At 45.7% G+C, this 25,568-nt stretch overlaps 1 protein-coding gene across 1 annotated transcript in view; it reads left to right on the forward strand.

Annotated features, from left to right (window-relative positions):
- The window catches only part of LOC144164109 (uncharacterized), a 31,582-nt gene extending 8,171 nt beyond the window's left edge, over positions 1–23,411 (forward strand). Inside the window, exons 3-12 of the mRNA XM_077694661.1 lie at positions 1,010–1,257; positions 3,383–4,185; positions 4,885–5,102; positions 7,296–7,392; positions 7,854–8,038; positions 8,865–8,964; positions 10,062–10,208; positions 15,127–15,303; positions 17,935–18,052; positions 22,459–23,411. Of these exons, the coding sequence (XP_077550787.1) occupies positions 1,010–1,257; positions 3,383–4,185; positions 4,885–5,102; positions 7,296–7,392; positions 7,854–8,038; positions 8,865–8,964; positions 10,062–10,208; positions 15,127–15,303; positions 17,935–18,052; positions 22,459–22,522 (2,157 nt within the window). The 3' untranslated portion in view covers positions 22,523–23,411. The remainder of the gene's footprint in view (positions 1–1,009; positions 1,258–3,382; positions 4,186–4,884; positions 5,103–7,295; positions 7,393–7,853; positions 8,039–8,864; positions 8,965–10,061; positions 10,209–15,126; positions 15,304–17,934; positions 18,053–22,458) is intronic.
- Positions 23,412–25,568: the final 2,157 nt, after the last annotated feature.

Raw genomic sequence — 25,568 nt, forward strand, 5'->3', positions numbered from 1 at the left:
TTCGAACACTGCAGGGTAGATATTTCTGGAACACGATTCAGTGTCTCTGCCGCAGAAGTTTTGACCCTGTCAGCATGTAGATGCTAAGTGACCCTCAAATGTTCCAAGCCAGGAAGTGTTGATGTTACATAAGTCATCAATGCGTGCTAAAATTGGTCTAACAAAGAGGCAGACAGCACATTAAACCCATGCATCGAAGCAACTTAACAGGGCAGCTTCAACATCTGTTTACTATGTGGATAGCTGGTTGGATTGGTTAACTATTTTATCAAATCTATGCATAGATTGAAATGGGTTGTTTGCTTTCTAAGTTGCACTACTGCAGTAACTTTGTGGTATCACTGTGTGTGTGAGATAGCGTGACTTTGTTTTGCCCTCTGTGGAAAAACTGCTACGAATAACAGTGCAACCGCAAAACTAGTCAAAAGCAGCAGCATGCGTGCTGTGTTGTAACATCTGTATTTTCCTTGGCTAGCACTAGTCTGGCGGTTTTGCCACATTCCTTTCTCTGGTTGTGCACGAGTAAATTTTGGGGTTTATATGGGTAGTTCATAACTTTTAAAATTTAAGGGGCTGCTTTTAAGGTATCGAAACTCCCGGAGTGTTTACACCAATAAGATCTTATTAAAGTTTTACCTTTTTAGATCCCAAGCATTGAAGCGACATGAGGGTACACAAGGACTGAACGAGTGTTTGTTGGATCTTCCGTAGCAAATTTATAAGTTTGCATTTTTTCACTTTAAGAGCGTTTACTCGTGTCACTCTAACAAACAGTTATTCAAAATAGGTGGAATAATCGTTTCAAAAAAGGGACTTGTTGAAGAATTAACTGTAGCAACGATCCCATTTTCAGTGATTTCTCGTCATTCCGCGCCTCCCTCTTTCCATGACCTTTCGTTTTGTTAGGTTTACAAGACTGTGAAAAGGTTCTGGAAAGGCTACACACAGTGCCTTGAATTTAGACCCTAGAATTCAACCATTGGCGTTTCCCATTCCCTTCTCCCTGTAGAAGTCTGAGGAGGACGCAGCGGAGTCCCCCGTGCTCAGCCACTCGATGGCGTTGCGGGAAGGCAAGCGTATAGTGGCCCAGCTGGCGGAGCTTATGGCCACTCCGATCGCAGACATCGAACAGCCCAGCCTCGTGGACTTCACCCTGTCCAGTTCAGTGTCGAGCACTCCGGGAGACGCTGGGGACGTGGCACGTCGCCAGCTCTTCCTGTCGCCAGCAGGACAGAATGGGGGAGAAGGCGCAGTCTGGTACGTTGTTTGCTTTTCGACGTGAATGCCTCTAAGGGGCCTTGAAGACAAGGTGCAAGTTTGTTCGGTTTGCAAGAACTAGCCTTTGGTAACTTGCCAAGCTCCATTTTGGCAATGAAAGATGTTTTTAAACCATATCTTGAGGTAAACATGAGAAGTAATCGCAGCTTTCTAGCGTGTTGCATTACCATTCTAGGCTTGTCATAAGCAAGCAAATGCAAACATTCGTAGAAAAAAGCTCGACATATTTTGGTGAAACTTCATGTTTCTTTAATTAATGCCATTTCCAAGTTCATTGCTCTAAGCCAAAAAAAAAAGTTCGCATTGAAAGCCACCTCCCCCTCTTAAAGGGACACTGAAGCGACTTTGTCAACCTCCCGGTTTTGCTTGCACCTGGTAGACGGGCTCAAATTACGATACTTTTCATCGTTTGTCCGGTTAATACGCCGGTAATTATTTTATAAAGCGGGAAAGAAAAACTACCATGCGCGGTCTGTGGCGGCCGCACCAACTAAAGGCTGTGACGACAGGAGGAGATGCACCTTGATTGGACGATGTCCAAGATTAGCATTCAAACAAGCTTCGGTTTCAGTTCTGTAAAACATGCTTGACATAGGATGGCGATCGTTGGATGGGCATTCTCGATATCTCAGTAATCGTCGTACTACGCTTCTGCCATGTTGTCGGCAGTAAAATGCCAAAGATAAGCATCCCAGGACGGCTTGGAATCGTAGCGATCACTAGCCGAAGCCTACGCAGTGGATGAACGCCCTCCGCGTCACTGCAGACTCTCAAATGCCATGCGCTTTCCCCGCATATTCGGAGCTTGCCTCACTCATGCCTGTACGTAAAAAGGGTGTTCGTACCAAGCCAAGGGTCTGGTGATTCTGGACTGTGCCCTTTGCCCGCAAGTAGTCGGTGTTTGTGGCAACAGCACGCCAACGAGAACTCACTAGCGCGTCAGTGGCAGTTTGCGCGCGTTCTGCGAACTCACTCTAGGAGAAGTGAACGTTATGGCTCAAAATTGGTGAACTCAGTTTAGAAAACACCGGCCGCAAACGAAAAAATCAACTTACAAAAAAGCATGTACCTTCGGGGATTCGAACTTGCTACTTGCAAAACAATAATTTTAGCGCTTCAGACCACTCGGCCATGAGCCAGCGCGGTCAAGGTTGGATATATAAGGTATATAATGTACAACCAGTTTACACTTCTATTTAGTTTTAGCATTTCAAGTACCTTAGGTGACTATTTGTTGTATAGCGCTCGTGCAGTAAGCATCCTCCAAACTTTCACAATATCTCGCGTCTAGCAATTGCATTTCTTAGACGGAAAAGCGTTCGCAGATGTGTGGTCGTGCAGCTGACCGCTGTGCTTGTTCACCCAGCGCAAAAAAGAGCTTCCGGCTCACGCTGTATGGTAAGTTTCAGTTGATTTTATTTGTTTAGTACCTATACTGACTTTGCTGACTCTACTCCTCCTTCAAGTGGCCTTAGATTTTCCTACTAGCGTACCAGTCAGCGAAGCGTCGCATGTGCACTTGTGCAGGGCTTGTGCGGAGCGACCCGGACTCAGAGCTTGATACAGTGTACAAACCAACAAAGTTAAGAAAGGCAAATTCCTCCATTCACAAACGTGTTGTGGCTTAGTTTCAATTGAGCGAGCGAATTGCGACGATCCGTCGCCGGCCGTCGGACTAAACGCTGGGCCGACTGACTGTGTCGGAAGGTTGACGAGCCGTGCAGTAGCGCAGCCAATTGCCAGCTCATCTCCTCCTGACGTCACACGAAAACGCCATGGAAAATGGGCCAGGATGCAGAGAGGACAGCATTTTCGAATTGATTTTTCTACTAAATAAATTCGCGTAAACGCGCTGGAGTGGTCGAAACATACCCTATGGACTCCGGACTACAATTTGCGCTAGTAATCCCGCAATGTTTACAAATCACTACTGCTAGCAATAGGTAAATCACACTTTTTGGCTTTGCTCCACATTTGGCGTGTGTTGGTAGAGATAGTTACGCATTGGCATCCCTTTGTCAATGTAACCCAATGGTCAACAGTTACATAAGTGTCGTGGCATGTTTTCACACCAATCTTGTCACATTTCTTTTTTTATCGGCAGCCTGTTGGACAGAACGAACACGGAGCGTTCACCTTCCGGGCCCATTGCTTCACTCGCCACAGCCATGGACAATCTTCACTTCGGCGATGACAACGGCAGGTCCGATGACGATCCAGAACATCGTTCCATGGCGGAGCCAGCACCGACCTTTGAGCTGGAGGAGGCCGGTCAAGATAATTCCAACAAGTGCATCAAAGGTAGAGGCCTTCTCTTGGACGATCACGAGCTATCGTTCCTCGAGAGCCGAAGAGCTGGAGCTGCTCTGACTGCTCCGACCATCAGTTCGACTCCGTTGGAGGGGTGTCCAGTTCCCCTCCGGGACTCAATGCCCCTCATCTACTTCACCCCGGACGGGCCTAAGAAGCCAACCCATGGCTTCTTGGCCAAGTCAGATTCGGAAGCCGGTGTTCTCGATCGGGTGGCAGAGGAGCAATTATTGGTGCCTTTCTACAGGCATCTTGGCTTCAACAAGACTGACACCATGGCTCCTGTTCACGAGGCCACTGCGACTGCTACCATGCCTGTGCCTCCTGACAAGGCCCTGAACAGGAGCGTCAGCTTCATCGTGGCTCCGGCTGTGGCTCTGGCTGTGGATCATGCTGAGGTTGACGAGGCAGCAGGTTGTGCGCCTTTGCCCTCTAACACAACCGTGAACATGCGTCTCAGCTTTGTCGTGACCCCAGCCGCCGAGCCTGTTGAGGCTGACAAGGCCGCTGCCACCGCCTCGCCAAACCTCCCGGCTGCTTGCGATACCGGTGACTCGCATACACATTCATCCTTGACAGGAGAGGACAGTTTCGTCAGTAAGCTTTTTCTTGGTGCCTTTTATTTTATCTCAAGTGGTAAAGCCATGAGACTGTGGGCTTTCAGTACACTACAGTTGACAGTGCGGAGTAAACTGCTTAATTAAGTCTGCTTTATAAGTGATACTGCACTACAGCCGAAACGTGCGCGAATCAAGCCATATATACGTACCAAGTACCTTTTAACTATTCTTAATTTATTATTAGTCAAACTATAATTAAACACTCGGGCACTGTGTTTCAAGCTTGTGCTGCAAGTTGTCAAAATGGTGCACATGTTTTCAACTTGCTTTCTGTTTTGTTTCGGAGTTTGCGCTTGCTGTTATATAAATTAGTCCTGGTAGAGCCATTGAAAATGCGTACAAACATGTACTCCTGGCCTCCCTCCTTACCTGCACCGTTGGGGGCACGGACAGTTTCAACGGAACTCCTGAACTTCATACACGCAACTAACCTGTTTGTGTTTCTGTGGATGCCTTCATCTAATATGGTGTAGGGCAAATAATTTAAATTCTCGAAGCGCCGCAGAGACTGCAGAGCGCAATTACCCCCTTACTTCTAATGTTCAGTGATGGCGCGAAAATTCGAAGTCACTTAATGCTCCTTTGTTGCTGCATAGAACTTTGCCGTCACCATACAAGTCAACTGTGAAAAAGCTCTCTCAAGTTGATTCCTTTCCACATCGCGTTCCCTTCCCAGCCGCCTACGACTCCCCGATGCATCCCAGCTGGAGGTCATTTGTCATCTCGAGGGACGAGCCTGGGCTGTTGGGTGACAATCCAGCTGCCGGTGACCGAGACCATACTTTCAGTGCATCGGGAGCTGCCTCGGATGCTTCCGAGGACTTGCCCGCGTCAGAGGGGACGTTTGCCCGTCCTGCCCCTCCGACCAATCCAGGTGCCAGGCCACGCACGAAGGCAAGTCGGCCTGGGCACCACATTTTGCTCGTGTTCCAGCTTAACCTTTGTGCCTTTCCAGGGGCCACGAAGACAAAATGCAAGTTTGTTATGAGGACAAAGCAGTTTTTTATAAACCAATTAAAACAATTTTACTGCAAACTTCAAACAAATAATGTAGCAAAACGGGGGAAGCAGCGGCGACTCCCCAGCACTTGTTTCTTGTGAACGTCTCTATAACATCAGAATCTTCGTGCAATTGGCGACCACGGACGAAAGCCACCAACAAGAAAAATGACTGAGCATCATGTCATGTGAGTGATAATGTACAGTCGTTAAAACTGTTAACAAAAACAAAGAACGAGGTGCCAGCGTATGCACAGAGCGGCAATTTACGATAGTGCTAGCTGCTAAGCCAGGCTGTGCGCATGCGCTGAAGCACCAGAGTTCAGTAGGGCAGCATCGTGAGTGCCGATAACCGGGCGCCAAAGATGCCGCTGTAGCTATCATGAGAGCTTTCACTATGTGCGTAGGCAGGACTTGCTACAAACTTGCTACAAAATACAACCTTGCTAGCAAACTTAGCAAGGTTGTAGTTTGCCTTCATGGTCCGTTCAAAGGAACCAACTGTATGAAAAACCAGCGTTGCCCTTGTGCAGTATAGAAAACGCCCACTGGTGTAAAGATCAAGTCTAGCCACCTTGAAATTCATCTGGGAAGTGAGCCTGGGTCTCTACAATAGGAACAGGGTGCATTATCGCCATGCTAACGAAACGCATTGTCGCTGCCAACGCGTTCAGTTAGCAGTGCAGATTAGCTGTTCAGATTGGCTGTACAGATCTAACTTTTTTCTGTCAATGTGGATTGGTAACAGGAAATTCCGCTCTGCAAAGTGAAGACGATAATAATACTAGGCCAAGAAGTGTGAGTAAAAGGGGTAAGGAGGTAAGTAGCCCACGATCAGGTGTGTGGAGTGCGCGCCCCTAGAAATAACATCTTCCGTGGTCGCAATAGAACCTGGAACCTCATGAAACTCGAGCCTATCCGAATGCCGTATCATTGGATTCGGTGCGCATGGCATTTCCTTTGGGTTTGTAGTGCGGGTGTTGGATTTGAAGCTTAGCTGAGTTGAAGTGCACTGTGACAGTTTTGAATTTAGACTTCCGGAAAGGTGGATTGTGACTTCGATTTGACTCGGTCCGCGTGGAGAAAGCGTCGTTTTTTTACAATTTTTCTCTTAGGTATGCCCCTTTAAGAAAAGCCAATTTATAGCTAGTGAACACCACCAGCATTGCTGTTTCATCGGTCTTCACATCTCGATAGCAAAGGTGGCCGAATTTTTTTCCTTTGAGAAATTCACGAGGTGGGGCTTCTATATGCAGTTGTTCTACTGCTGTTGTAAGGAGTGTACCCAATAACCCAAGTATTGGTGACATACTTGTGGCAGATTTATTCGCTTGTCAGTTTCACATGTCTTTTCTTCAGCACGTTCACCTAGATAATTGTGGTTTGATATCTGTGAAACCTTGACTCTCAGTGAGGTTATTGACACACTCAAACTCCACCTGTTGCTGTATGGTTTCCCTTCCAAGGCTTTATTTAGAATTTCCCATGATTGGCTTCATCTGTACTCCAGTAGTGGCACTTTTGCTGTTTGGCTTGGCAGGCAATGTGGCCGCAGTTCTGATTGCCATAAGGGTGCGTGTTTACCTTCAAATCATTCAGTGCCTGAGAAGGGAATGGGGATGATGGATTGTTGTTTCATAGAGAGCTAAACACAGCTTAGCTCTTTTCTGAAATGCGTAAACGCTTTAACTGTCTGGCATCTATATCTCTAAGAAACATATCTGGTGTGTATCCTCGTGACTGTATATACTATAGAGTATTAGAGTGCTGCGTATTAGAAGTTTGACATACCAGGAACGTCTCCCTACTTTGCAGACTTGAGGGTACTTACTCTAGGAGGTCAGTAGCATAGAAACTGCGTAATTTGAAACATCGGGCAGTTGACGTTGAGAAGACAAAGCTTTGGCTTCACACTCGGGAAAGTGTTTGTGTTTCACCTTGAAGAGAAGGATGCCCAAGTTTGGGGCCACAGTTGTCACAGCGTATAAAACGGAGACCAGTGTTTTCCGCACTGCCCTGCTCTGCTGCCCGGTGTTTTCCCCTTGGATAGCGTGCATCCTTTTCCTTCTGCTCCCCCCAAACCTGCAGGCCTCTGCAGCGGCCAACTCCACCGTGGTGGTGGTGCCACGCAAGTCGGTGTCCAAGCCTGTCGGCAGCAATTTGGCCACCCGAAAAAGCCTCTTGCGTAAGAGCCTATGTCCCTGTTGTAGTTGTTGTAGTTGTAGCTGTGGGTGGTGCATTCAGCTTGTCCTCTGGATTAGACTGGTTTGGTGATAGAAGTGTGTGCATGCATACAATGAGCTTAACACGTATAAAGATGAACAAACTTGCCCAAAAGAAATGCGTAAATGGGCATTTTAGTGGAAGCATAATCAACGACGACAGTGCAAAGCAAATATGCCCTTCTTCAGACGTTTGCAGAACATAGTTTCGGTTAGCTTAATCTTTGGGTTGCCCACAACACGTATCCCACCTGTCTGTTGTATGGCTTCAGTTTACTCAAGATCAAACTAAAGCTGAAAAATTGGCCTTCAATTTTTTTGGTTTCCACACTTAAGTTCAGCTCTGTCACTTCTCTTTGAAAGGTACCTGGGCGACCTTCCACACCAATAGCACACGTCGGTTATCATATGCTCGTCTCTGCAGCGCCACCCACTGGATCTCGGCGTCCAGAGGGGCCGTCTGCACCAGTGAAGGCCAAGGCGCCACTGGGTCGACCTGGTTGCGTCCCCAAACCTGCGGACGCGACGTTCGCCTTGGACCCTGCTGCACCGACGGCGCCCCATTCTGGTGTGCTCAAGGTGGCCCATCGGCAGCAGACTAAGAAGCAGGTTAGCAGGGCTGGGCACTTTCCTGGGGGGGCTCTGCTGTGCACAACCCCGGCATTTTTCTCCCCTTCTGTAAATCTTGACTTGAGATATTCCACTTTACTGTTCTTGGGCTGGTGTAGTGTCACTTGGCTGTTGCAGGCTTGCTGGACACAAATGTAGAAAGCAAAATGCAGTGTTGCTTCAGGAATGGACCCCTCCCCCTCCAATTCTATGGAAGTTTTTTTTGTCACTGTTTGGCAACTCCTCTTTCTCATGGGCTCACCAGCAGGCCTCAAGGTTGGATTGAAACTTCAGATGCCTTGCATCGAAAGCATGGGAGGAGTGGCCAGTATTTTGTATTTGGCCATCACGTGTCTGCAAGCAGATAACAACATGGAATTTGGTTATGCCTTGGATTATGTCCATTCTGAAATGCAAGGTGCGCGTCTCCACTTCGATGGCCTTGTTTGATGCCTAAATGATCCACAGTTGAAGCTGACGTTGAGTGTGCGTGTTGAAGCGGACGCAAACATCGTATAGCGAAAGTGGGAATACTTTTTCGTGCATGACTTTGACCTGCGGTGGATCTAATGCGTGTGCCCTTGTTTGGGCACCTCAAGCAGTGAAATTCACAACCTATTCACAGGCACTTGGTTACATAATGCGTGCAACTTTGTCAAATCCCAAATGCTCTACGAACAGATCTTTCAATTGGCTTCCTAATCTCTTTGGAGTTTTTTTTTGGTTGTTGTTGTTTACTGAGGTATAAAATTTCAGTGCCGTGAAATGATCCACGTGTGACTTGAGAGGGGCTATTTTCCGATTTCCCTCCTTTTCTTTTTTGCAGGAGCCACCATCGGTACGGCCCAAGGTTCCCGCCCCCCGGGGACCTGGGAGTGCAGCCGCTACAGTGGCAGCCTCTCCTGCGGGAAGGCAGAGCATGCCGGGTATGCGAGTGTCAGTGTGGGCTAGTTAGTACTGTGGAAGCTTATTAGTTACTCTGTCAATGCGAACGTAGTTCTTTCGAACTACCGATGATTCGCGACCGTATTCACAATGGTTCAATTGGTACATACTAGCAGCCCCTGGCTTGCACCGCTCCTTGGAGATAGAAGTCGGCCCATTATAGTGAGTGAATCCGTTAAAAAAATGAAACTGAATTTACTGGCCTCAAAACGAGAGCAGCATAAGCAGGCACAGACGTGAAGTGGAGTTGACTGGCGGAGTCAGCGCATGCCACTGCTCCGGTGCTTGCTCTCAGTTTTCGCATGCTGTGAGTTTTGGCCGGAACAGCCAATGTTCCAGTGTGAGCCATTGCAGGTCTTTATAGTATGAAATCTGAAATCAGCTGCAATGTAAGGATGTGTGAGAATGAGTTGGCCACTCATTATAACGTTTGCCCACTCGTTCAAAATTAACCTAATTCAAACTAATTGATGGCCCTATTTGAATTTGAATTGACGAGCTTTCTTTGTAGTTATGGTAACAAGACAATTTCTTACCAAACGAGGAGAATGGAGTGAAAGGACAACGCCTGCAAAGTGCTAGGCATTGATACTGCACGCCAGATAGCACAACACGAGAATCTTCTAGTTCTTTACGGCACATCAGATGACACGTGCGTTGTGCCATCTAATGTGCAGTAAAGAACAGGATTATCTTTATTGCTTGTCCCATGTGCTTTGTCGGTTTTTCTTTTGTGCAGTACAAAGGTTTTCTCGGCCTCCCGCTGATTTTCATTCCGATTTCCACCGGCATCCGTGAGAAAGCAGAACTAAATTGCTACTTATGCCATTTCCGTCGCAGTGGTGCCTTCTGTACGAACCAACCCTAGGAGGGTGTAGTGGCCAAAATCGAAATGTGGGATGCAGTTTCAGTCGCTATGCCATTCTCCTGTGCTTTCCACCGTAGTCTCCTTGCGAATGCATGTTGGCATGGGTGACCATTTATTTCTGACAATGGACAAGCATCAGGGAATTAGTGGAATTGGAAGCGCCAATGTGCCGTCCAAGAAACCCTCTTCGCTCTTGTAACCCGTATGCAGCTCCGGGTGTGGCCACTGGGGCTGTGAGACGGACAGTGTCTGCCAGGCGGTCAGTTGTGGTGGCGACGAGTGCGGTGCCCCCGGCACCATCGATGGCCACCCGACCACCATTGCGGCCTCTAGCCCCATCAAATAGTGCAGCCTCCAGTGAGTGGAACCTGACTGGACCATTTGAATAGGGGCTCGGGACGCTCACTAGAAATGGTTCCCCAAGGAGTAAGATGTGACTTGGCTGGTAGGCCCTGCAGTGTGCAAATGCTCGCAAACATCGCAGCTCCTGAACGAATAGCAATCCTTGCTTCTCACGGGGCAATGTGCTCCTGCAGTTGACTAGCATTTCAGGCCTCAATGCCGGGATAGATTCAACAACAGATGGAAAGTAAAGCTTAGCACTCGAGTTTCAATCTTCCCTTTTTAACTACTGAGCTGTTCAACCTTTAGCTTTGTTTGTTGGTGTTTGCAAAGGAAATACCAAGAAAAAGTCCTCTGGCGTGAAGGAGCCCGGCATGACGATTGCACAGCGGAGTAGGTGGAGCCAAACCCTATGACGTCATCCTGCGCACCCACACTGATCGATTTTTTAGAACATTCTGTGGCGTGATCGCTTGCGCGCTCTTCTCCTCGCCAGTTCAAGTGCGATGCCCAGAAAAGCTTGTGCTACAGCACACAGCACCTCGGTAATCTGCACTGCGCACACTGTTTACAATCTCACAAATGCAGGTAGGCGAAAGAAGCCTAACTCCCAAGGAAAAAGCACATTATGAAATGGCTACGATCCAAGCCACTGCACCCAAATGGCAGTGAAGAGAGGAAAATCTGGATTACCGTGCTCATGATGTGGAGTACGAGCGGAATCGCCAGCAAAACGACCCCCGAGTTCAATTCCACGCTACGAGAGGATTTGCCCTATGCGGCTGTGCCGTCAGACGATGACGACGACGAAAGGAACGACGGCGATTGCGGCTAAATAAAACATTGTACATACTTTAATGGCCCAGTGCCGTCCAAAATGATTTTTCACTCCATCTCTCCTGGGATTCGCTGTCAGTGTGGAGAGAAGCTAGGTCAACCTCCAGCTTTGCTGTTGCTCCAGCCTTGCACCACTGGTGCAACATGCACCATTTTTTTTTCTAATATGTACCGTATATTGTGCAAATGCTTATGAGTAGGCTCTAAATGTAAGTTGCCCCCCGCTGTAGCTTCCCTAGCAAAAATTACCAATAGACAAAACCAATAGCCTATTGGGTTATTGACACCAATAGCTATTGGTGTATCAGTCTCTAGGTGTATTGGTACCTATTGGTGTATTGGTCTAGTCCTATAGGTGTATTGGTACCTATTGGTGTATTGGTCTAGTTCTATAGGTGTATAGGTACCTATAGGTGTATTGGTATCATGGGCCCACTGGAGCACCAATGCCAAATGCATGCCAAGGCCTTTAGTTCACTGCATTCATTTGGCCATGCTACACTTGGTTCAGCAATTTTCTAAACACAACGTGGTCCCACTACCCTTTAAATACCACAAAGCCATAAGTGCTGGTTGACTGCAGTTTTATTGCCCAACAGGCTGTAGAATTTCCGGTGCATATATTCCTCGAGTCAGAGCTGCAAGACCTGCAAAAACAGTATGGCAATATTTAGGAACTTCCGCAATAACTGCACAATTTTATAAGTGTGACTAGCATTTGGTCCAGGCGAAACATACTACTCTACGGCAGCACACCACTCGACCCCAACAAACTACGGTGCGTCAGTACGCCGATGTGGTCGGAACGCTTCTAAAGCTAGACATTACGTTTCGATTCCATCTAGATGAAACATTACTCGCGGCACTTCACTTCAGTCGTTAATCGGAACAGAAAGTCCTACGTGCATTTGTACTCAGTTCACACGTGGTTGCATCGATAGTGGCTTTTCCAAAAATGAAAGCGCCGCTTGTCGACCTGCTCTGCTATTTTTAATAAAAAATTTTATCAGGAAATAAAAAGCTTCTACAGCTTCACGGTAAAAAGAAATTTGTACATACCTTCAATGCAAAAATCCGAGCTGCGTAATGCGTGCACGTTCGTCACCTCGCCGTGCGTGAAGACAATATACCTTGAATACGAGCGACGTCGAAGGTGTCTTTACGTTCTAGTGCTCCACAGATGATGTCCTCGTAACATTAAAACTAACAAATAAAATGTGTGGCACTAAAATTCACAAACACGGTGGCTGGCCGCTGAGATGAACGCCCACGCCGCGGATCGTGCCGAAGCTGCCGAAGCGCCGGACATGGAAGAAGCCATTTTGCTTTTTCTTGCATACGGAACCTCCGCCAGGTTCATATTTTCAGAGAAGCATTATTGAGCAGTTTTAATGCATGTATTTCACCCAAAAATTATGATGCCATTTTAAAATTCGCGGTTAATTATTTTGGTGTTAATTTTGATTTTGTAGGCTTTACTTTCTGCAAACATATATGAAGTACGACACCTATCTTAAGAATCGGCCGTTCAATCGGCACCCAAAACAAATATGGCCGCTCCGCGGCACAGCGAGTTTAGAAAAATTTGAGGCGATGGTTACGAAGGAGAGCGCTGACGCTCGCGAAAAAAATCTGTAACTACTGTAGGCACAGAATCACACGCTTGGTGTTTTTTGCTTATCGCAAGCATTGCGGGCAACAATCATGCGCCGGCGGCTGCAACTCGTTGCTACCAGGAAATTTTTGAGCGCTACAGGGACATTATTTTTGAGGCGTGCTAAATGCAAAATGCTTGCCGCTAACGTGAATCGAATGTCTTTGGGCAGAAACATTGCTTGCTGGGCTGCAGATTAATTTTGACCACCGGTGGTGTGTACCGATCGAGCGCCGCAGCACGAGATCGACACACGGGCGGTTTTACTTTTCTCCTCGATCTGGAAAACAACCGCTACGGCCGGGATCGCACCACCATCCTTGGGCTTAGCAGCACACCGCCTAAAAAAAGCTAACAGCTCTACTTTTTATTAGTGTCTCTAAACCAATAGCCCCGAACAATGTATTTGACCAATAGATATACCCTATTGGTCTATTAGGCTGATACAACCAATAACTATTGGTCCCACTATCCCAATAGCTATTGGTTCTAATAGCTATTGGTCCCATTGGGACCAATAGAACCAATACGAATTGGTCTATTGGACCAATACATGTCACTCTATCGGACCAATAGATTTTGTATTGGTCCTATAGATACTCAAATAGAACCAATAGCCTGACCTATAGGACCAATACATTATTTCTATTGGACCAATACAAATTTCTATTGGAATTTTCGCTAGGGTTTTGACCCCTGGGTCCCAGATAAGCTAAAGGTAAACATATCTATACAGTGTAGACTTTATAATGTAACCGCTTACAGTGCTGGAGGGGATATAACGCAGGTTTTTTGTGACCATCGGTTTGCTTCCCATAGAACCGAATGCATTAATGCACCGCTTTAAAGGGGGCCGTTTTCCTTTTCTATGCCGAAGTTAGGGGACAGCACGGAGGGTGCACTGTGTCGGATGACTGATTCCATCTTTTTCTTTCTTGCAACCCTGAAACGATGCCCCAGCTGTGCTGGTCAACCAGCAGCCTCCCAAAAAAACCTCAATAGAAACGGTATTGTGCTTCGGGCTACTACGTTTAAGAAAGAGTTAAATGGCTTGCAGTGTTTGTACTGTTTGTACCCCAACTGCCTTTGCTCTTGGCGTACCTCCGAATATAGCTTTTAACACGAAAGTGTTTTATGCCGGGATCCACCAAGATATGACTGACGCCATACCCGTCACGGAAATGACATCGCCAGAAAAACTTTCCTTCACGCGGCTGCGCCAGGATTTAAGCCGGGAACTCCGACGCCGCAAGGGGAGGTGCCAGGCGCTTTACCAACTCCTATATGAGCTGAAGCGCAGACAGCTGTATGTACGCGCCATATATCCTTCCTATAACCTCCATTTCGATGGTTCTGCTAGGAGAGATGAAGCGAAGTAGTGCATCACGATGCTAACGAGCGCCAACAGTTGGCGTCAGCTGAGCTCGTCGGAACGCAACCGTCTGCGTACACTACACGGAGCAGGAATGCAGTGGTCTCACATTTGCCAAAGCCACGCGCCAGTCGTCACTTGCCCAGCACACCCACAAGGCAGCCCCGCCAACCATACTTTTTCGCTGAGCGGACCGTGAGTTCACCAAACAATTTTCTGGCAACCCGTTCGGTTTCGTTCGCATTGTTCGTGAGCGCATGTAGTTCCATTCAGGTTTACGCAGTGCTCCGGCACGGGCAATCCAGTGTCTGATGTTGATGCGTCTGATGGTGTCATACCGACGAAATATAGCGATGTGCAAGTTCATAATGATGCAGAATAAACATTCAACTGAACTGTGAAGGCACATAGTACTTCCGTATTTTACCGATTCCTATGAAAGAGGGATCAAGCACATTTTTTTCTATTAGTGTTGTGCAGAGAAGCAATTCGCCTTTTCAAACGTCTGGAGACAGCGAACCGCGAGGCGGGAGGTTTCACTGCCTGTATATTGGGCAGATCAGCAACCGCCTTCATCATCGTACACCTTCAGTTCACTGATGAACTGCATCGGGTAGCTTCTGGAAAACGGTGGTGTGCCTCCTCAAACTTCACCTGTTAGGTTGCCTCCTCATTTGCGACACTGCAATGTTCCACCTGAACAATATGGTAGGTGCTCAGGTCGTTGTGCCACTGTTCTTGCACCCATTTTTCCATAGCCTCTTCACGACAGGATACTCGCCTTCCATTGGGCCTAAAAGGACATTCGCGATCCTTCACATCCGAATAGCTTGTCCCTCAGTTTCCGCCATCTTCGGCCGCATTTTTACAACCTACCCCAAACACCTGCTTCTCCGCAGTCTAAGTTAACCTACTCGGATGAGCAGTGGAAGCCCGTTGCCAATGCTGGAGAGTAATCATCAGCACAGTTAACTCGCGTGAAATGCTCCAGACATTGAAAGCAGAAATGGAGGAATGAATGTTAAGTGCATGTGTTTCCTCTGCTTTCTTTGCTTTAATCGTCGATGTAGGTTCCAAGATGTCGAGGCCGTCTGCTCCGACTGGCCTCGGAGAAGCGTCGAAGGGGCGGGCGGCCCTGTCCAAGCTACCTCTGGCCAACGGGAAGCCGAATCCAGAGCCGCGTGGGGAGTTGCAGCCAATGAAGGCCCAGTTGCCTCGCTCACGCATTGCAGCACCGAGAGCTCGAGGTTCTTTTCTTTGTTTTACTTTTACAAAGTCATGTGAGGTCATCTAGACTAGATAATTAGCGGACCTCTGTCAATAGTTTTTTTTCAGTAATAGCCTGTTTGACGAGTTTTCCTGTTTGTGAAAATGATGTTTGTTGTGTAGTGCTTCTAGTGGACCTATGGGCGGTCTAGTAAGGTTATTTTCTGCATTTTATTTAACGCAGTGTCTAGAGTTACGTCCGACGTAACCCAAAGTTTAAAACTAAGGTTATGTCCGACGGAACTTTATACAAGCCTCCAGAGCTACGTCCGACGGAACCCAGAATTGAAAGCTAAAGTTACGTCCAGCGGAACTTTAAGCCAGTGTCTTGAGTTACGCCCGGCTTAACGTGTAAATGATAGAAGTTACGTCCGACGTAAGTGAAAATAAAGGTACGTCGGACGTTCGCCGAACTCGAAAATCTTACGTTACGTCGGAATAAATTCTCTTTTTAGATGAAAGGACTTTATGTCGGACGTACCCGATGCCCAGAGGCGAAAGAAAGGCACGGCGGACTTAGCCTTTTGATGCCTGTACAGGCCGGTCGGATGCACCCGCAGGTGTATCCTGAGGTTGTTCTATGTAGTTCCCTCTGAAAATCCAAATCCGGTGCCACGGAGGAAGAGCCTCCCCTGTGATCTCATACGATTTATATCGGACGAGATTACTGCTAGGATATTGGTCACTCGAGTGTTCGTCTTGTTAAGTCTCTGTTCAAGATGCGACCCAGTCTGGCTTCGTGGCCATAGAATTTCTTACTAATATTAGTATGAAACTCTTATGTTTGTGGCGACAAGGTACCGCCTCGCGTTCGTGAACAGAAGTCCTACGTTCGAATCCACCAGCTCCAGTACTTTCTTTCCTCCTTTTTTTGTGATAATGACCATTGCTATACATTTCTGCATCATGTTTAGAAGATGGATGGCAGTGGTACGTATTGCGCTGCTTTCATTACATGAAGCACTGCAACGATCACTCGATTTTTGGAAACTGATTTCGAGCGGTACCGTTTAGCTTACGGTCCACACAGCGTAAAAAAACAGGGTTTAAATTCAAGGAACTTAGGACAGGCTCACCATAAACTCTTTACAAAAGAGGAATGAAAGTTAAATATGCTACACTGCACACAAATGAACGTTTCGCAGTTGTGGGTTGTCGATGAAACACTGTTTCGGCTGGTCAAGGAAGGACAGACTTGGTTAAAGCAACACAGACATAGATCGCATGCTACAGATGGGTCCTCTTTTTTTCGCACCGCGTGCGGGGGAAAACTTACGAATGGCGGTTGGCACCTAGGAAGGTTCATCTTATGAAAATGATAGAAAAAGGCATAGCAATGGTCATTGTCTCAACAAAAGGAAAGGAAACCAGGGGGATTCGACCCTAGTACTCGTGTTCACGAGCGCGAGGCGGTTCCTCGCCGCCACGAAGCAAGGCGGGATCGCACCAACAGTCGCCCAACAAGACGAACAATCGAGCGACCAAGGCCACCACATCGCACAACCTTTAGGATACACCTGCGGGTGTGTCGGACTGGCCTGCATTGTCAGTCCACCGTACCTTTCTTTAGCCTCTGGGCATCGAGTATGTCCGACGTAAAGTCCCTTCAACTGAGGAGGGACTCCATATTGACGTATCGTAAGATTTCCGGGGTCGGCGTACGTCCAACGTATCTTTAACCGCTCAGGTAGAGATACGTCCGGCGTACCTTTAATTTCCGTTGGACGTAACTTCAATATCATTTACAGGTTAAGCCGGGCGTGACTCTAGACACTGTCTTAAAGTTCCGTCGGACGTAACTTTAGTTTCTGATTTTGTGTTACTTCGGACGTCACCCTGACACTGCGTTTAATAGACCCCCTCCCTCACCAAGGTGTTTTTTTCTTTGGGTTCAGGTGACTGTTTTGCTGCAGACACGAATATTGCGAACAGTGGATGACCGAAGGTGCACATTAACTTTTTGTTTGCACCAATAATTCGAATTTTTACGTCTGCAGTCCACCACCCTTTACTACCATTTTAGTTAATTGTATCTGCAAAATTGCTTTTGCATGAGTATGAGTGAACATTTCTTTTTCTCCCCACCCGATCGAACACCTCTGAACACTCTAACGAGTTAAAGCAAGTATGAATACAGGCCTGTCCATATTCTTATAGTGCGAAATTTACCACATCTATATTCAATGACATTCCAGTGTACACAGACTAAACTGGGAGGCTTGGCAACTATTAGCTGTTGTTTTGGTGTGCACTGTTGCTAAAACTACTCGGTTTGCTGCTATCCCAGCGAATAGCCATTTGCTTTGTTTGACCCACCGGAGTGGCTCAGAGGCTAAGGCGTGGTGCTGCTGAGCCCTAAGACGCGGGTTCAATTCCTGGTAGCGGTGGCCACTTTTCTGATAAAGGCGAATAGCGAGAACGTTCGTGTGTTTGAGATTTCAGCGCACGTTAAAATCTTCACGCAGTCAAAATTAGTCCGGAGCCCTTTACTACGGCGCGCCTCATCACCTTCATCGCTTTTGACTTGATGTCTCAAGTCGTAAAGTCTGAGACTTCTGTTAGAACAGTGAGCGGGGTTCTCAAGTCGTCTCCCTCTCCCTTCTCTCCACCAGTGGCTGGAGGCTTTTCACGGCTGCCACCCAGGGCAGGCTCCTCTGCAGCCACAAGGGCGGCACCACTCGCTCCCGTGCGGGAGTCTCCTTCGAACCGGCTGTCGTCTACTCCCGTTCGGTGGGTACTTTAGTGTTAACGATGGGCTGTGCGTGTGTGGTCCATTGTAGCTCTAGCTATTACAGGTATGGTAGACAGGGTATCTAGCAAGAGCTATGAGCCCCAGCATAGCTTTGGCTGCACGGAATTGCCTGGAATAGGTTGCAGTGACCCGTTTCCTATGGGTCTGCATTGCCCTTCATGTAAAGACTGGTATGTGCCCCGTCCATCACACGACAGTCACTTCGATTGCACCTTCTCTCATCATACATTGAGCGAAAATCTTGCCCGCATAGCAACACACCTTCATTGTGTGATCAGAGGAGGGAAAAAAGCATTGGTTATTTGGTGCTATGAACTCTTTATTGTGCGCAGGATGTAAGACGAAATGTTTTTTGTTCCAGTTTGTTTTGTTCCACAAAGAAACGTTGCGTTCCAGTTCAGCTCTCGAACTAAAAAATTAATAGTTTGTAATGGTTCATAATGGTTTGTGTTTAGGGGTGCGAAAAATCGACATTTGTGAGTTTGTTTTAAATAATTGGTATTTATGAGAGTGTTAATTCTAGGTGATACTAATTAATTTTTTGTAAATTTTCATTACGTGACTCAACTGCTCGCAAAAAATCGGACCCCTAAGCATTTCTTGCCGTACCTCGTGATGGCGCAGCTGTAAAGGGCTGAGAGTTTCCACGCTGGTTACCAGAAACTAGATTCCAACGTTCCTCAACCTGGCAGCCAGGTTTGATTTAGACGGTAGTGTTTTGTGGCGCTCTACTGGCGTGAGGTATACTATTAGGTGCGAACATTCCAAGTGCTCAGAATACCAGCGTGCTGCGCGCATGCGCTCAAATTTAGAGTATACCGTCTTGGTCATGGACCCGACCACTAAAAATCTTAGGAAGAAATAAGGAAATTAAACACCTCGTATAGTTGTGATATTATCTTTACAAGTTTCAAATGCTCTGTCTCTTGGGGCACTCTAAAACTCCGGCGCACCTTTTTGCTATTTAATTTTAAAGCATGATATGAGATGAGGTAGCAACAGATCAACATGAGTACTGTCAGCCACCACCTATACATTCAGGCGACGAGAAAATAGAAAATTGGTGAATATTCATGGCACACATCTGTATTACAAGAGTCTGTTTCTAAAAACTATAAGAAATGTACAAATGCCCCGCCTCGCACTGTTCTTTCGGCCCTTTGTGAAAGCTTTCCCCACTGTGGTCTGGCAGCCCATACATACAGGGGCAACATTACCTTGTAGCTGTTTCTACTGAGTTTGCTGCTGTAATCTGTTGTTCTCGCGTTTGATTGTGTATTACTAGAATCACGCCAAATGTTGCATTTTTTCTTCGTTAGTATATCGTGTTTAAATTGCAGTCATGTAATATCGACGCTCCGTAATGTGGATCGTCCATAAGAACGATTCAGGGTGAAAAACACAAACATTAAGGAATAATCGTTCGGGAAAAGAACACTGTTTATTCAGCCGAAGAACGAGGAGGTGTGGGTTCTTTTAAAATTGTGGGCACCGTCCGCTTCGCCAGATTAATGCCAAAGTTTTTTTTACTCCAGTCTTTCACCTGTTGAACAGATGTTGAAGGTGTGGTGCTTTTGAATTGGCATATTTTTCTTTTTAAGCAGATCGGGAAGGGCGGTTCGTTAATGCGTAACACCAGCCAGTTCCTCCGTCGAACTGACCAGAGAAGCGTACAGCCTTGCCTTTTAAGTGCAGCGAATATTGTCGCAGCCTGTTGTTGTCCTGTTATCTTGCCTTCAGCCTCAGTACTTGCTCTTTTTGGGGTGGCCGAGCCGGGCAATCTTGTTTAATAGCGAAGGTGTGTACCTAATGTTCTCGATCTGATTCGATGGTACAGGAAGAGCGTTCAGAGATAAATGCATGCTTCGGTTTTGTATGCTTCGGCCAACAGTCAATTCCTGGTACTGGCTGGGGCCTCTTGGGGTTACCAGTCATTTTTTCTACTTTTCGCTTTGTGGATTAGTGTCCATAATAAGACAAAAGGGCCTACACTTAACCGTTTCACCCCAAAATAGCAGTGAATAGTCTGCACTACCGATTTCTATACAGTCTAACCTGTTCTTATAATATTGAAGTGCTACAAAAATGCCATTGTTATAATCAGTAATTGTTACAGCCAGTTTGGGCAGAAAAAGTTCCTTTTGTAAACATTTAGGGGTTTTCACCCAGTATTTACAAAACGGAATTGTACTTGCATGGCCGACCACCCAGATGCAGCCATGCGTGTGCCAACTTACTTCACAGTAGCCCTACAAAAGAACACCGTCCTTCACATAGGAGGTCTCCGCATCAAATCCTTGACTGTTGCTTTCTTTTTGATGATTGGCAGATTGCATGTTAGTAAAGTGGCACAGCCCAGTCGAAAAACACAAGAGGAATTTCTGTCGCACAACAGAAATTTCTGTCGCGCAACAGGGATTTCTGTCGCACAACAGGGATTTCTGTTGGGACAACAGGATGGTCTCTCGTGCGACAGGAATTTCTGTAGTACAACTACAGAAAATCTGTCGTACGACAGGCATTTCTCTCGCACGACGGGGATTTCTGTTGAGACTACAGGAAGGTCGGTCGTGAGACAGAAATTTCTGTAGTACAACTACAGAAAATGTGTCGTACGACAGACATTTCCGTCGCACAACTGGAATTTCTGTAGGGAATGCAGGATGGTCTGTTGCGAGATGGAAATCTCTGTAGTGTGATGACATAATGTCTGTCGTACGACAGAAATTCATGCAGTACAACACACATATCTATCATGCGACAGACATTCTGTAGTCCCATGGTGCACTACAAAAACCTTTGTAGTAGAACTACAAAATGTCTGTCGCATGCGACATTTCTGTTGTACGACAGAAATTTCTGTTGTGCAACACCCTGTAGGCAATACACAAATTACCTGTTGCACCACAAACTGCCCTTCAGCCGCTACATCTAGCATTCCGTAATTACTATTATTATCTGCCGCGCGACAGACCATTTTGTAGTCCCTGCATATTTTTATTGTTTGAAAGATAATTTTAGATTCATTGCAAAAGTGTCACATGACATACCGCGTTGTCTGCTTTTTAACACTGGTAATCAACAGTAGCTTTACTTTAATCTGTACAGTGTTGAAGAGCTGCCCCCGTCCTCTCTTACTGCCTAAACCAGCTGACAGCAGGAGATGAGAGGGGCAGTCAGGAGGTCATTTCCTTCAGGGATAGCATGAATGCATAAAAGGCACCATCTTTTTCTCAGTGTTGGAAAGATAGTAGTTGCCTCGACTTAGTTCATGTTTAAAAAGTCGTGCTTGGTCACACACAATGCAGCCATGATCTCTCACAGATATCCAAATACCATACTTTACGCAGGCTCATACCGTCAGGCTCAGTTGTTGTAACCAATAATAAGAAAAATGACCATTGTTACAAGCAGTGTATTTTACCATATCACATATAACAAAGTTGATGGTGCCACCACTTTTCATAGAGGAACCCTGCACCACCTCCCAACCACGCTGTCTTTTCTTAGGCCACTGGCGTAAGACAAAAACAACCGAAACAAAAAAAAACGAAAACAAAGTTTTTAATATCGTTTTTCTGTTTTTCGGTTCCGATTTTCGTTTTATTCCAACACTGTAATTGTAATGCAGACTTGGGTAATGCAGACGCTCTCTCATTTCTTACCCCGCTTTTACTATGTGGTGAAACCGGGGCTTAAGTCGAGGGTGACTGTCAAAATATTGCATGTTTTGTGCAACGCACACAGTCAGCGTGCACGTGTGTTTAGTTTACCTGAATATATATGTTCTTCCAATTTTTAAATTTGAATTTATATGCAGGCCGCATATTCCATGACATTACCTGCAGGTAATGTCATGGGATATGCGGCCTGTGTGGCTCCTCTTAGAACGAAGGAATCGACCTCTGGTATTCAGTTAAACGTTATTGTGTAAATCAAGCACAGCTGCCAATGAATCAAGCTTTTCTGTGGAATTGCTTTTCAATAAAGCAATCCCAGAAAACATTTATTTCGGGCTGTTCTGCGTAGTTAACTTATGTAATCCTTCAACTACTGAAAGGAGGTTTAGAGCTTGAATTGCCTGGTGAAGTGGCGAGTGTCGTCACAGCTGTCAACTGATTGTCAAGAAGATAATGCGAGGGAATCGGCACTCTTATGCTTGTTCATCCTGGAATAGTGAATATAATCAGCCAAATAAATAATGAATGCAACCTTTCTTTGGTACATTTAAAGATAAGAAAGTAATCAGGGTTTTGTGGCTTCCTTCCGTATGTCCTAGGTGCGATTTTATGGACGTTGTCATATATCTCGGCCTGCAGCATCTTGCTGTTAAAGCATTTTGCCCATTGAAGAAAATGTGAACTTGCAACTCCTGCTTTTGCAGGGGTCACCTCCCTTCCCTGGACAACGATGTCGGCCCGCAGATCACCCCTATCCGTCGGCACTGAGGGCTGCCTAGTCACGTCAGCTATTAAAGGCTTTTTTTCTTAGCATACCTTTTTTAACTGCACCACACTGTTTATAACTGCTTTTATCCTCCTAGTGACCACCTTCAAAATGAGGTGTTGTAAATAGTGCAGCTTAACTTTTTTCTACTCCTTTGCGAACGTGCAAGCCTTTGTACTTTTACGTGATTCTTTTTACATCAAGCATTTTTTGCACAGTGGCCTAAGATATGCTTCTCCATTGGAATGTCTAAGTGGGAAAAATTGTTAAAAAATAATGCTTAAACTGTTCACTGCTGCCTATGAGTTCATTACGAAATACATGTGTTATGCATGTAGGTGCACTGTGATATAAGAATTTTTACGAATGAAGTGATATATTACTTGTGGGGAATTGACAAGGGTGTTTTTAACATGGCCAGTTCTGGACCTTTTTATATTGAATTGTTGCTTCAGTACAACCAAGGCTCTAGAAGGTGCCCGGGCTTGTAGATGTCATTTGATCCCGCATTTTGTACATGGCTTGTGACATATATTTATTCTGGCTTTCTTTTTAGTATTGAAATGCAATTAAATTTGAGGTTTGTTGCAGTTATTTAGTCTAAAGGAGGCAACGTTTTGGCAGGTTTGTGCCGGCTCCCCCAGGAATTGCAATTGTGGGGCTGTAAATAAACCTATTGCACAGATAGCATTTCTTCCTTGTCTCCCAACATTTTAAGTGCGAATGCACATCTTAAGCGAGCCTGAATCGTCCGCCGCCGTAGTCCGCATAGCAACAGCTGCGGGTGCGAGCGCTCCTCGTCTTCCCTAGCAACGGGGGGAGATGGGCGCGCGCTGCCTGGCCGCGTCCCCATGGCTCATTCTTGTTGTTGTTCCTGCTGACATGGCACATACCCACGTGTGGGATTGGCCAGGAATCGGGCGTGAGAAGGGCTAATGCACCCGCTTAAAGGAGTACTGACACGAAATTTCAAAGCTGAGATCCGCTCTAGCAATCAAGTACAACGACAACACAAATAGGGGTCTGTGAATAAATGCATCTTTCTTTCTTTGTAGTTGTGTGTGTGTGTGTGTGTGATCTCTCTTTCGCGAACATTACCGAACCGCGCGAATTCAACTCGTGCATTCGCACTTTCACATTCTTCCCCTCGGGGAAATGCAGAAATTTTTTTTTGTTTGAAGAATTGCTGATTCAGTACAAACAAGGCTGTAGAAGGGGCCCGGGCTTGTAGATGTCTTTTGATCTCTCATTTTGTACATTGCTTCTGCCATATATTTATTCTGGTTGGTTTTTCTTTTTACTACTGACATGCAACGAAATTTTAGGTTTGTTGCAGTTGTTTTAGTTTAAAGGAGGCAATGTTTCGGCAGGTTTGTGCCTGCTACCCAGTGATTGCAATTGTGAGTTGTAAATAAACCTATTGCACATACAGCATTTCTTTCTTGTCTCCCTACATTTTTGTTTGAAGAATTACTGATTCAGTACAAACAAGGCTGTAGAAGGGGCCCGGGCTTGTAGATGTCTTTTGATCTCTCATTTTGTACATTGCTTCTGCCATATATTTATTCTAGTTGGTTTTTCTTTTTACTACTGACATTGAACGAAATTTTAGGTTTGTTGCAGTTGTTTTAGTTTAAAGGAGGCAATGTTTCGGCAGGTTTGTGCCTGCTACCCAGTGATTGCAATTGTGAGTTGTAAATAAACCTATTGCACATACAGCATTTCTTTCTTGTCTCCCTACATTTTTGTTTGAAGAATTGCTGATTCAGTACAAACAAGGCTGTAGAAGGGGCCCGGGCTTGCAGATGTCTTTTGATCTCTCTTTTTGTACATTGCTTCTGCCATATATTTATTCTGGTTGGTTTTTCTTTTTACTACTGACATGCAACGAAATTTTAGGTTTGTTGCAGTTGTTTTAGTTTAAAGGAGGCGATGTTTCGGCAGGTTTGTGCCTGCTACCCAGTGATTGCAATTGTGAGTTGTAAATAAACCTATTGCACATACAGCATTTCTTTCTTGTCTCCCTACATTTTTGTTTGAAGAATTACAGATTCAGTACAAACAAGGCTATAGAAGGGGCCCGGGCTTGTAGATGTCTTTTGATCTCTCATTTTGTAAATTGCTTCTGCCATATATTTATTCTGGTTGGTTTTTCTTTTTACTACTGACATGCAACGAAATTTTAGGTTTGTTGCAGTTGTTTTAGTTTAAAGGAGGCAATGTTTCGGCAGGTTTGTGCCTGCTACCCAGTGATTGCAATTGTGAGTTGTAAATAAACCTATTGCACATACAGCATTTCTTTCTTGTCTCCCTACATTTTTGTTTGAAGAATTACTGATTCAGTACAAACAAGGCTGTAGAAGGGGCCCGGGCTTGTAGATGTCTTTTGATCTCTCATTTTGTACATTGCTTCTGCCATATATTTATTCTGGTTGGTTTTTCTTTTTACTACTGACATGCAACGAAATTTTAGGTTTGTTGCAGTTGTTTTAGTTTAAAGGAGGCAATGTTTTGGCAGGTTTGTGCCTGCTACCCAGTGATTGCAATTGTGAGTTGTAAATAAACCTATTGCACATACAGCATTTCTTTCTTGTCTCCCTACATTTTTGTTTGAAGAATAACTGATTCAGTACAAACAAGGCTGTAGAAGGGGCCCGGGCTTGTAGATGTTTTTTGATCTCTCATTTTGTACATTGCTTCTGCCATATATTTATTCTGGTTGGTTTTTCTTTTTACTACTGACATGCAACGAAATTTTAGGTTTGTTGCAGTTGTTTTAGTTTAAAGGAGGCAATGTTTCGGCAGGTTTGTGCCTGCTACCCAGTGATTGCAATTGTGAGTTATAAATAAACCTATTGCACATACAGCATTTCTTTCTTGTCTCCCTACATTTTTGTTTGAAGAATTGCTGATTCAGTACAAACAAGGCTGTAGAAGGGGCCCGGGCTTGTAGATGTCTTTTGATCTCTCATTTTGTACATTGCTTCTGCCATATATTTATTCTGGGTGGTTTTTCTTTTTACTACTGACATGCAACGAAATTTTAGG

The sequence above is a fragment of the Haemaphysalis longicornis genome, unplaced genomic scaffold (genome assembly GCF_048455015.1).
Source record: "Haemaphysalis longicornis isolate Haplotype H1 unplaced genomic scaffold, Haemaphysalis longicornis Haplotype H1 scaffold_13, whole genome shotgun sequence".
Lineage (NCBI taxonomy): Eukaryota > Metazoa > Arthropoda > Arachnida > Ixodida > Ixodidae > Haemaphysalis > Haemaphysalis longicornis.